Here is an 11,371-nt window from a genome sequence, read left to right on the forward strand (position 1 = left end):
GTACTGCAGCATGCAGCTAGATTGATTTATTGCTGCTGCAGAACCAGTTTCTAAGTTTATAATCCCAACTCCCGTCTCCTAGATATATATTTTATCTTAAGGCAGTAAAAGTTCTATATTGAGATATACAGTAACAAGAATGAAACTTTATGTGGAAAGATGCCTTTCAGCTTCAAAAACTCTCACTGAATTTTTTGTATATACCTGCAACCAATATTCTTAAACCAAAATTTTGCCTTTACACCACCCCACACACAAAAGGCAGAATTTAGCCCTTTAGTGTTTCAGAGAGATCCATTAAGCTCCAGAGATCTAACTGTAGTTAGATTTTAAGAAAATTTTACCTTTGGTTCTTGTTCTCAGAAGATAGCAATTATAATTAGGGTTGGAAGGATTAATTTTCATATGCAAATGTCATTTCACTGTACATATGCAGCCCAGTGAAAATATTTCCATTCATATCAAAATTTACAGATAAAACACTAAGTAAAGTGCTGCTTATTTTGTATGTTTTGACATGTTGAGAATGTGTTTTAATGGCTACAAAGTTTTAATTTTTTGAATCTCAACATCTACAGTCATTACATTATTGTAACCTCCCAACTATTAAAATTAAATTGATAAAAGCAGAAAAATGCTTAAAAACAAACATTGATATGCATCAAAATTATAAAAATAATCAAATTCTTCCACGCTTAATTATTACAGATCCCTCACCGCTTACCTTCATACTTTGGGATGCTGGGGGGTTTTCTTCCTACATTTTCACCTTTACTGAAGACAAAAGACACTGACAATTGTGGCAAGAAAACTACTGTCCTTTTCTGACAAATAGACACTTACCACCCATTTTATGAGACAGAGTAATTACTCTTGAGTTTTAGTTTTGTCAGTCATGGATTTAGAACACATATCCCTTGTTTTGAAAACAAAAAATATCAAATCTATTTTCTCCAGCATGTCCAAGAGAAACAAAATCTACTGTATAAAAGGTTATTTTTAGTGAATTATGATTTAAGAGCAGTGTCTAATCACAAATATTTAAATAAGTTTATCTGTCCTATATTTCCTGCTCTCCATGAAGAGATCTTTTGATTGGCACTCCTCTTTTGTTTGAGGCTGAAAGCAAATACGTAAATTTTTACAAGATACAAAAGCAAGTCAGTTAACTAAATATTTAAAACCTCTGCAATTATTAGTTTATTAGTATCATTCAGGATTCAGGTGTTCAGTACTTCTCCTGAAGTTATACATAAACAAATGCAAATTGAAATAAGAATCTGGAAGTCAAAATTGTATAACAAAACAATACTCCATCACAAAAGCGTGTAAAATTACAATGCTATTTTTAAACACTGGCACTTGAGAACCATAATTTTATAACCACAAAATTGCCAAATTGTCCCCCAAACTGGTAAGCAGGTATATGTGAAAATAGTTACAGTTGCCAGCACTTGAAGTTTTACTGAATATGCAAAAAACTTAGCTTTGGTTTTGGAAGAGAATTATATTTGATCAAATTAGACATTGTTGGTATATCATAGTTAAACATTTCACTTTTTAAATGCAAAAATTTAATAAAATGTACTTTTCCATACAACTATATTTAACTTATAAATGGGCAAACATGAAGAGTGCGGTATAAAACCTAACAGGAAAAATACATCTTATCTCATTTTAGTTTGAGACAATATACAACTTTGTTTAAAAGGGCTAAAACTAGAATTTTAAGATTAAAAATATGAATTTACATAGATTTAACAAATAATGGTACCATTTATAAAAAGGTTGGAAAGTAAATTCCTTTCTTGTGGGCTATTTACTACCAGGAGCGTTTCATGGTATAAAGTCCATAGCCGTCACTATGTTGCCACAAAAAAAAATAAAAAAAAAAAAATGGTACTTCTATAATTTTTAATTTCATACATTTTAGGGGCACGTGTCTCTCTTAAAAGTGTCCAGAGAGTTACAAATACAACTTCCATTACATAGTAATGGAGTCACATGTAAATTCCCCACACACCATGATGAGAGTACCCTTCCTATTGGTCCTTCTAGGACAACATTTTAGAGGTTTTTTTCTGAAGTATTCCATACTGTAAAATTGAATTCAATACTTCTCAACTCTCCAAGACTGGTAAACTTACGCAACTCAATATTACATTTCACAAAATCCAAGCAAATATCAGTTGGATAAGATTTTGTTTGTTTCCAGTTAAGGAAGAAAATTCTGTTTTGTCATATGCCTGTATATTTTTTTGCCTACCCTATCATGATTTTGAAGGGTATGCAGATCAAAGCTTTGTTTATCAGCTGGTTATATGAAAAGATGAAAACTGTAATAATCACGTGATCCCAAATGGGCATACAATAAAGCAAAGAGGAGTTCCCCTCAAAAAAGAAATGATCTTTCAAGGGCACCTATTAAAAGGACAACAATACTAATAAAAAATTGTATTTACTCAGAAGCATTTAGAATGTCAACAAAAACAGCTGCAACTTTTTTTTTTCCCCGCAATTACAGAGTGGTATTCAGTTAACAGAACAATTATTTTTATGATGCATCAGAGATAACTGAAGATGAAAATGAACTACATCCCCATATATAACTAATTTGTGCTGTGCACCAACAAGAACCTGCTTTAAAACTTCCATGCCAATTTACAACCCCCACACTGTACCAGGCAAGTTTAGTGGTCATTGAAATACCACTAAGGACAGGGCTATCTAAAGACACATTCGGTAGTGTGTTAACTATACAAAAAAAGAGACACTGTACAGTTTAAAAACAAAATCTTACACAGCCTTACATTTCAATTTTTTTTTCTTTAAAAGGAGTGAGTTGTGTACAGGGGGTTTAAATGCTTTATAGACAAGAAATTGCTCTAGAAGAGACTTATTCATCATCATCTTCATCCTCCTCGTCATCTTCCTCATCATCTTCATCCTCCTCGTCATCTTCCTCATCATCTTCATCCTCCTCCTCCTCCTTCTTTTTCTTGCTCTTCTCAGCCTTGGCAACTACCTTTTTTCCTACATCAGGCTTTCCTTTAGCCCGGTATGCAGCAATATCCTTGACAAGAGAAGCGGGAAAAAGATCTCTTTAAGAGATTTAACCAGAGAAGAACTCTGCCTAAATGTTATTTGAAAGTTTAGAATTTGCAGATATGCTGTAACCACTGAGATATCTACATCTTCACACACATAAAATATTATAAAATTATAATTAGCCATCCACAACACATCAGAATGACATGGTCTAATATTAGCAATTTATGCCTCAGTGGAATGCAATTATATGGCATTCTGCTTAACTGAAGTTTATTAAACCAAAGTTCTTGTACCTTTTTTAAGAGTAGATAGTGCCACCTTCTGTGTGAGTAAATGTATTCTCTAGGCTTACACTGCATAAAAAATTCAAATTCATACTTTTTCAAAACTTCTAGCTTCATTTTATGATTGATGATTGCCAATACAATATCAAGTCATAAAAATCAGTTTGACCCCTGGCTTTACAAAAAAAATTAAGAGTACAGAATATAAATTTATCCTAGCATATATTAAACCTATGACTAGGCAACACCTTTAGGCAGACGGCCTAAATCTTGATGTTCCTCCCATAGAGTATTCTTTAAACTGCTCCCTTTGCAGTTCTTTCGTTCTCTCTTAAAATTCGTAATTTATTTCAGAAGTGGCATTCGCTAACTATTAATGGTCTTTAAGTGAAATATTTACCAACTCTAGATTTTCAGAACTCAAACATTAGTTTGTTCTAGAAGGAAACTTTACACAGATCAAATCCCCAAGCATGCGTGCAAGTTTAGCTGACAAATTTGGGTGATATCAGTAAAGGGGGAAACAGCTGCAAGTAAAGGTTAGTGGCTTCAGATCCCTTCTCCCACCAATATTTAAAATTGCCCTACACTAAAATGTTTCAGTCAGTTTATAATTTAAACTACTGGGGAAAGTTTACTTGCAGCTCTGAATTTACTCTTTGTTTAAATCATACCAAAAAATGTAGATTTATATGTGAATAATTAACGTACTAAAGGACAAATTATGCCCTATGTTGCATTCAAAGGGCTAACAGAGGAAGTTTTCTAACCCACGGTGTATCTGCAGGGCATGATTCCTATCTAGTGCTAGAAGCCCCCACCACACAGTTACTTGCCCATTAATGTGCCACCACTCCTTAACTGGTTTTGTTTGCCAGCAAGGAGACACTATTGATCAGGATTTCAGCATACATGCTAAAGTGTGCAATACACAGCAGCCAGGGATGTATACTATTTCTTTGTAAAGGAGAATTGGTATGTATCCCATCATACATCCCTCTCTCCCTTAGCTCTCTTGTCCTGGGATGGGAATATGGAAATCAAAATGTCATTGCCACTGCTCTATAGCCCCAATACTCAAATAGAGTTCCTATCACTGAAGTAGGATTTAGCCTTAATGATACAAGAAAACAAGTTAATAGGAAACCATTGTCAATCTAAGATGCATTAATAGCTGTGTTACTTGTTTGAAGGAAATCAACACAAAGTGGGTGCAACAGAATACACGTCTAATACAAATATCTTGTCCTCTAATATTTAACCCTTTAGGTAATTAATATGAACATTACCTTCAACAGTATGTGGCAAACAAATTTAAAGAGGACATTTTTCCTCTTTCTTTTTGGCGTTACTTAATACTGCAAACTGGTTGCAGAAATCAGCTGCTGCTAGGAACCATTACTCTCATTATTCAAAACAGATACAACAATATGTACTAAAACATCAAAAGATAAGATCTGAAGTATGATGAAAGAAAGCGTCATAATCGTCACAAGGACATGCTATTAGAGGCACTCTCTCCAGATGCTAAGGTAATCTGACATTTTCATAATTATACTTGTGACATACAATGTCAGAGTACTCTAGAAGGATTTTCTTTTCAAAAACCAAGTCAAATCACTTAGTCCTTTGATACACACAACTCACTAATGTATGCACATGGAGATGTTATATTATTTTGCCAAAAAAAGAGGGGGCATGATAGCTCAGTGGTTTGAGCATTGGCCTACTAAACCCAGCGTTGTGAGCTCAATCCTTGAGGAGGCCACTTAGGGATCTGGAGCAAAAATCAGTACTTGGTCCTACTAGTGAAGGCAGGGGGCTGGACTCAATGACCTTTTAGGGTCCCTTCCAGTTCTATGGAGATATACCTATTTACTTACAATTATTTAATCATTCACATTTGAATTGGAACAGGGAAGAACCTTTTGCTCACACTGAATCCTATTATTTACCTTTTCATACTTCTCCTTCAGTTTAGCGGCCTTCTTTTCATAGGGCTGTTTATCATCAGCAGCGGTGTTATTCCACATCTCTCCCAGTTTCTTTGCAACATCTCCAATGGACAGACCAGGATGTTCTCCTTTGATTTTCGGACGAAACTCAGCGCAGAATAAGAAAAAAGCTGAACTGAAAAGAAAAATCATAATTTTAAGGTTAAACTATTGTGCTAGACATAGCAAGTTTTGAGACCTTCACTACATGATACAGTAATACTATGTTAAAGCACAATAGGGAACATTTAGTGTGCACCAGCAGAGTTTACACTGACCAATTAATGTGAAACACGTTAGTGCGCTTTAGAAATCACACTCCCATATTGTGCATAACCCCACCAAGTTTCTCTGATTTTAACAGTTCTGAGAACATGTACCATACAAACTGTTTCACAGGAAATATTAAAATAATCTCATGACTACTGTATAAGGATTTCCAGATGTCAGTACCAGGCGCACACTTAGTTTATCTTTTAGAGTTTGCTCCATTTTAAAAATGGAAAGATTTAGCACCATACAAGCTTGGTATCATGATAATTTCACGTTTATCCTTCAGTGGTATGGCCTATTTTAAGGGGAAAGGCTCAATTCTGCAAACTATTTCATGTACGTAGGTCCCTGTGCCGGTTCAGAGCCCCAGTGACTTCAAAGAGACTCTGTGTGGACACATTGTTCTGCATTTGCCATAACAGTTCCAGGACTGGGGCCTAATATTCTACCACCGTTTTAAAATTGAGTTGTTTCGTCTGGCTGCTAGCAAAATTATGTTAATAAAAACGGTCAACATTGATCATAACAGTATGGGTTTATTTTTAAAAGACAGAATTGTTAGAATAGATTTATGTCAAGTTCCAAGTAAATGATAATTGCAATGGACCAGATTTATAGATTCTAAGGCCAGAAGGGGATCATTATGATCATCTAGTCTGATATCCTGTAGATCACAGGTATAGAACTTCTCCAAAATAATTCCTAGAGCATGTTTTTTTAGAAAAATATCCAATTTGGGGTTAAAAGTGGTTAGTGATGGAGAATCCACCACAATCCTTGGCAAATTGTTGCAACGGTTATTTACACTCACTGTTAAAAATGTACATCTTATTTCCAGCCTGATCTCATCTTTTTATAATGTGGTATTTGTAGCACTAAATCCAACTGATTTTTAAATGTGGTTACTGGCAGCACTACATTTGGAAATAGTGTACTCTTCTATACTTCAAATCCTCTAACTCGGATTTTTAAAAGACCATTTTATGTATACATTTCAATGCAATGCTCGTGTAGAAAATACACTAACTGGAAATCTACTTACGGAGGTCTCTTCGGTGCATTAGGATCCTTGAACTTCTTTTTTGTTTCCCCTTTGGGTGGTATATAACTTTTCATTTCTCTTTCATAACGAACCTTGTCAGCCTTTGCCAGATCTTCAAACTTTCCTTTTTCCTTAACAGACATAGTCTATAAAACAATAAATAGGGGTGAGTGCATGATTTAAAAGTGCATCTGATCCCAGTTCAAACTGTAGTGGGAGTAACATTAAAGGCAGGAAATGCATTCACAGGTATCTGAACAATGTAAGAAAATATAATCAAGACTAATCTGATATTCATCTAAAGTAAACTATGCTGCAATCCTGTAAATTAACACTTTTTTTTTTGGTTTATCTTACCTTCCACCGTTCTGAACATTTTTTTGAGAACTCTGAAAAGTTCACTGAAGCATCTGGGTGCTTCTTCTTGTGCTCCTCCCGGCAAGTCTGCACAAAGAAGGCATATGAAGACATTTTACCTCTTGGCTTCTTAGGATCACCTTTGCCCATTTTTGCTGATTTTCTGTAACACAGAAGAAAAACAAAAACTTTTAAAACTATTTTTTGACCCCAACAAAAATCATACAAAGTTGGTTAGAATTAGTTTGTTGACTAAGATCTATAAAAGAAGTTCTCTTAACTTTTATGAGAGGACCTCTCAGATTATATACAAGCTACAGCCTCTCCTAGAAAACTATATATAACTTGCAAAAAAAGACTGCTATTACAGGTTGGGTTTTTTTGTTTTTTAAGATCACCTGGTCAACACAAACAACTTAGTCTTCAAGACATTTGGCTATTATCAAAAAAGTCTTCCTGTTATATTTAAAGAGTCATCAGCAATCAAGTACTGTCATTAGTCTCAAGGGAAGTTGCTCCCCTTAGCTAATGAAGGGCTAGAAAGGCTTAAACGGAGAAATTATTGTGGGGCAGGGGGAAATATTACAGTATCCTATCCTGATCAGGCTGTTGGTTATAAAATATTTACTCATTTGTCCACTATCAAAATGCTGTACAAATATCACTTTGCATGAAAAAAGTACAGAAATAGAGTATGCCAAGTTACTTTCCACTTTAATTATACTGCAAAAATCTGTTCTCCCTACAACGTGCAGCTAGAAACAGTGGAATTAATACAGCACTGAAACATGTTATGTTCCAACCAATGGCTTTAAAAGCATGACACTTATATATGACACATGTAAGATTGTGCTCATTGGGCAGACTTCCCCATATCGTTTAAAGGTACACGGGATGGAAAAATATCTTCGCACCACATTCACACACAAGGTAGATATTTTCTCCATAAGTCTGGAAAAAAAACATCTCCAGCCCACTGCGGCATAAACTTTGCTCTTCCAGAGAGGAGTGAAACAAGTAGGTGGTGTGTGCATGTATTGCCACAGAAGCAGCGTTTCCGATCGGTTTGGCGTATGGACAAACAGATTTCTGCTCTGTGACTAAACACATCCGGTTTGAAGTTTCCATTGAGTAAACAAGACTGTAGAACCAGGAGTCACTCCTGCAAGCAATGGAGATGCTTCCAGAGCAACCCCTTCACTCAAGGATAGTTTAGTGACACCTGGGTGGGATGAGGGGGTTCACTTGTTCCTTTTCATAGAAAGGAAGTGGAAGGAAAATAAAGAAAAAATGAAACGGCAATTCATATTCCACAGCACATTTTATTAACACTGTAAATGTCTTTTCACCTTAAAAACCCCAATTAAAACCCTGCAACTATCATATTAACTTGCATTTAAAAGCAATCTTCCAGCCATCTTAAACATTAGGAGGCGGAGGAAAACTTAAGTCCCTTTAAAAAAAATTTTTTTTAAATGCTGCAAAAGAAGGGGGCAAAAAATCAGAGAAAGGGCACAGTAGATGGTGTATGTGTTTGCATCAAAAATCTTCCAGCTGTATGCATTCTGGAAAGACCTGAAGCAATAACTTTAGAGGAGGAGGAGATTAATTTATTTTATTAAATCTGAAGGCACAGTTGTGGCTTCCCTAGTATAAGCAATTCCCACGCCCAAGAACTAAACACAATTTTTTAAAATTGTGTTGTGCGCTGCTCTTGCTGGTGGTGGGGGGAACCCTGCGTTTATTAATCATGTCTTCGTGTAAAGCGTACAGAGGCGACCGCAGGATCTAGACTAAGCCCACGGCTGGCGCTGCGACGAGCTCTCAGGCTAAGACACCCTCACTGCAAAGCCTGCGCCCCTCTGTCGTGTCTAACGGGGAGCGCGTGTCTGGTCAGTCTCTAGGCAGAGCTGCGGCGGATCCCGCTCCTGTGCGCGCTGGGAGAGGGTTTGCAGTGGCGCAGGCTGCTCCCCGGGAAGGGAAGCAGCAGCAGCGCTATTCCTCCCATTTTGTGCGAACGGCCTGACGATGAGAGAAAGTCCCCTTGAAATGTGCGCGGGGGCAGCTCGGGTGCGGCGCGGCCGCGCTTTAGGCAGGGCCCCCGGCTCCCAGTCTACCTACGGCGGCGGCGTGCGCCCCGCCGCTCCCGCCAGCTCCGAGCACGGCGGCCTCCCGGAATGGCCGCTGCTCGCCGCCGCCGCGCAGAGAACATGGCTCCTTCCTGCCTCCCTTTGTGTGCGCGCCCGGCGCACGCTCAGCCATGACAGCGGTGGGGGAGGGGGGGCGGCGCGCTTCCAAGCGCGGCCCGAGCCCCCGGCGAGCGGGCTGGGTCCGGCCGCAGCCCCCAGGCGCACCGCACACGGCGGGCGGCCACTCGCCCCGGATGGGAAACCCCCGCCGCGGCCTTGGCGGAGGGAGAAAAGGCGGCTGGAAAAGTTCCGCCGAACTGCGCCCCCGCCCTCCGTCCCTCGCGTCCTCCGCACGGCGCTCGTCAGCCATGTTCCAGCGAGCACAGCTCCAGCTCGCCCGCCGCCGGCACGGCCCCGCGCCCCGGCCGCAGCCCCGCCGCGGAGCGCCCGGCCCTGCAGCGATAGTTGCCGCAGGGCGCCGGGAGCAGCGAGGCGCCGCCCGCGCCCCCCTCCCCCTCCAGTCCCCAAGACCGAGCCCAACGGGGAGATTTTCCCTTCCCACTTCCCGAGCTCGCCCCCTTCCCCCCGGCCGGCTCCCGCCCCGCCCGCGGCCCCGCCGCCCGCCAACAGCCTGCCTCAGACGCAGCCTAATTCGCCTTTGTGTGGCCGGGGCAGAGCGAGCGCTGCGCTGCAGCGCGCAGCCCGCCCGGCCCGCGATACTCACCGCCTCGCTCGCTGGCTCGCACGCTCACTCGGTCACTCAGCAGCGAGCCACAGGCGCTGAGACACTTGCCCGGCTGCTCGCGCTGCCCCCAGTGCTGCCTGGTCTCGCTGTAGCCCAATGCACCGCAATGGCTGAGAGCGGGATCGATACGCAGCCTCCTCAAGCTCTCAGCGCTGGTAACATTACTCTCAACACAGCCCCGCTCCGATTGGCTGCCGCCAAGCCAGCGGCCAACCTAATTGGTGGAGCCCCTTCCATTGTCCTGACCAGAGAGCGCCACGGATTGGCCGCGGAGCGGGACACGTCACTGAGGATTGAAAGGGCGCGCAAATATAAAAGTGAGTGGAGGGGAGGTTGGCTGAGGCGGGATGTACAGCTCGGAGAGACTTAGTGCAGTGCTGCTGTGCACGAGGAGAACAGCTCATAGGCAACCATGCACTCCCAGCCTGGCCAAAGAGCGCCTCGCTACCCCAACCGCACAGCCACTTCTATCTCCCCAAAGAGCACCCAGAGGCCTGCTTTGAGAACCCTTTCCCCACAAACCCTACCCCGCAGGCTCCTGCTGCTACAAGGCAAGGGAACAGCAGGCCATTTTGTTACACCAGAGTCAAATACTGACCCTTGGTAAATGGTGCATGTTGCTGAGACAGATGCTCCCAGAGCATCATAATACAGCCACCACACATTTCTGTGGTGCCTTCTATCTAAGATATCAGCATACTCTACACACTATGAATTACTATATGATAAATAACACCATTTTACTGATGAGGAAAGTGAGGCACAGAGACATTAGATATCAAGCCATGGCAGGTCTCTAGGAATCAAATCCAGGTCTCCTGCCTCCCCACACCCTATTTAAACTTCTAGGTCACACTTCCCCATACAGTAATGTCTATAGAGTAGTCCAATCTAAAAACATTATATGCCCTATATGTTTTTTACCTGTATGGATTACTTTATCTGACATAGCTATATTTCAGGCACAAAGCATGATTATTCTACAACTTAAAAGTCAAGAGTAGGAGGCAGTAGATCTGGGTTCTATTTACAGCTTTGCAACAGACTTCCTGAGGGCTGGTCCACACTGGGAATTTATATCAGCATATCTAAGTCTCTCAAGGGTGTGAAAAATCCACAGCTCTGAGAGCTGTAGCTATCCTGACCTAGCCTCACTGTAGACAGTGCTAGGTCGACAGAAGAATTCCATTGAAAGTCTCTTGCTGTAATAAAGCTGTAAATAGAACCAAGATCTACTGCTCTACCTAGTATCTGAGGGGTAGCCGTGTTAGTCTGGATCTGTAAAAGCAGCAAAGAGTCCTGTGGCACCTTATAGACTAACAGATGTATTGGAGCATGAGCTTTCGTGGGTGAATATCCACTTCATCAGATGCACATGGTGGAAATTTCCACTACATGCATCTGACGAAGTGGGTATTCACCCGCGAAAGCTCATGCTCCAATACGTCTGTTAGTCTAGAAGGTGCCACAGGACTCTTTGCTGCTCTACCTAACTA

The 11,371-nt window shown here is 40.9% G+C and overlaps 1 protein-coding gene across 1 annotated transcript; it reads right to left on the minus strand.

Annotated features, from left to right (window-relative positions):
* Positions 1–1,176: 1,176 nt before the first annotated feature.
* HMGB1 (high mobility group box 1) lies at positions 1,177–10,055 on the minus strand. The gene is made up of 5 exons (XM_030562895.1): positions 9,855–10,055; positions 7,002–7,164; positions 6,645–6,790; positions 5,291–5,465; positions 1,177–3,073 (listed from the first exon to the last, which is right to left on the minus strand). Exons 2-5 carry the CDS (start codon positions 7,149–7,151, stop codon positions 2,897–2,899), a joined length of 648 nt encoding a protein of 215 aa, XP_030418755.1. The 5' UTR covers positions 7,152–7,164; positions 9,855–10,055; the 3' UTR covers positions 1,177–2,896.
* Between the last annotated feature and the right edge of the window lie 1,316 nt (positions 10,056–11,371).

Source organism: Gopherus evgoodei, chromosome 1 (genome assembly GCF_007399415.2).
Source record: "Gopherus evgoodei ecotype Sinaloan lineage chromosome 1, rGopEvg1_v1.p, whole genome shotgun sequence".
NCBI lineage: Eukaryota > Metazoa > Chordata > Testudines > Testudinidae > Gopherus > Gopherus evgoodei.

Coding starts and splice junctions, on each gene's coding strand:
- HMGB1 (XM_030562895.1), bottom strand. CDS start 7,151: ATGGGCAAAGGTGATCCTAAGAAGCCAAGAGGTAAAATGTCTTCATAT. Junction 6,791..7,001: donor AATGTTCAGAACGGTGGAAG/GTAAGATAAACC, acceptor ATTGTTTTATAG/ACTATGTCTGTTAAGGAAAA. Junction 3,074..5,290: donor TGAAGGAGAAGTATGAAAAG/GTAAATAATAGG, acceptor TCTCTTGTCAAG/GATATTGCTGCATACCGGGC.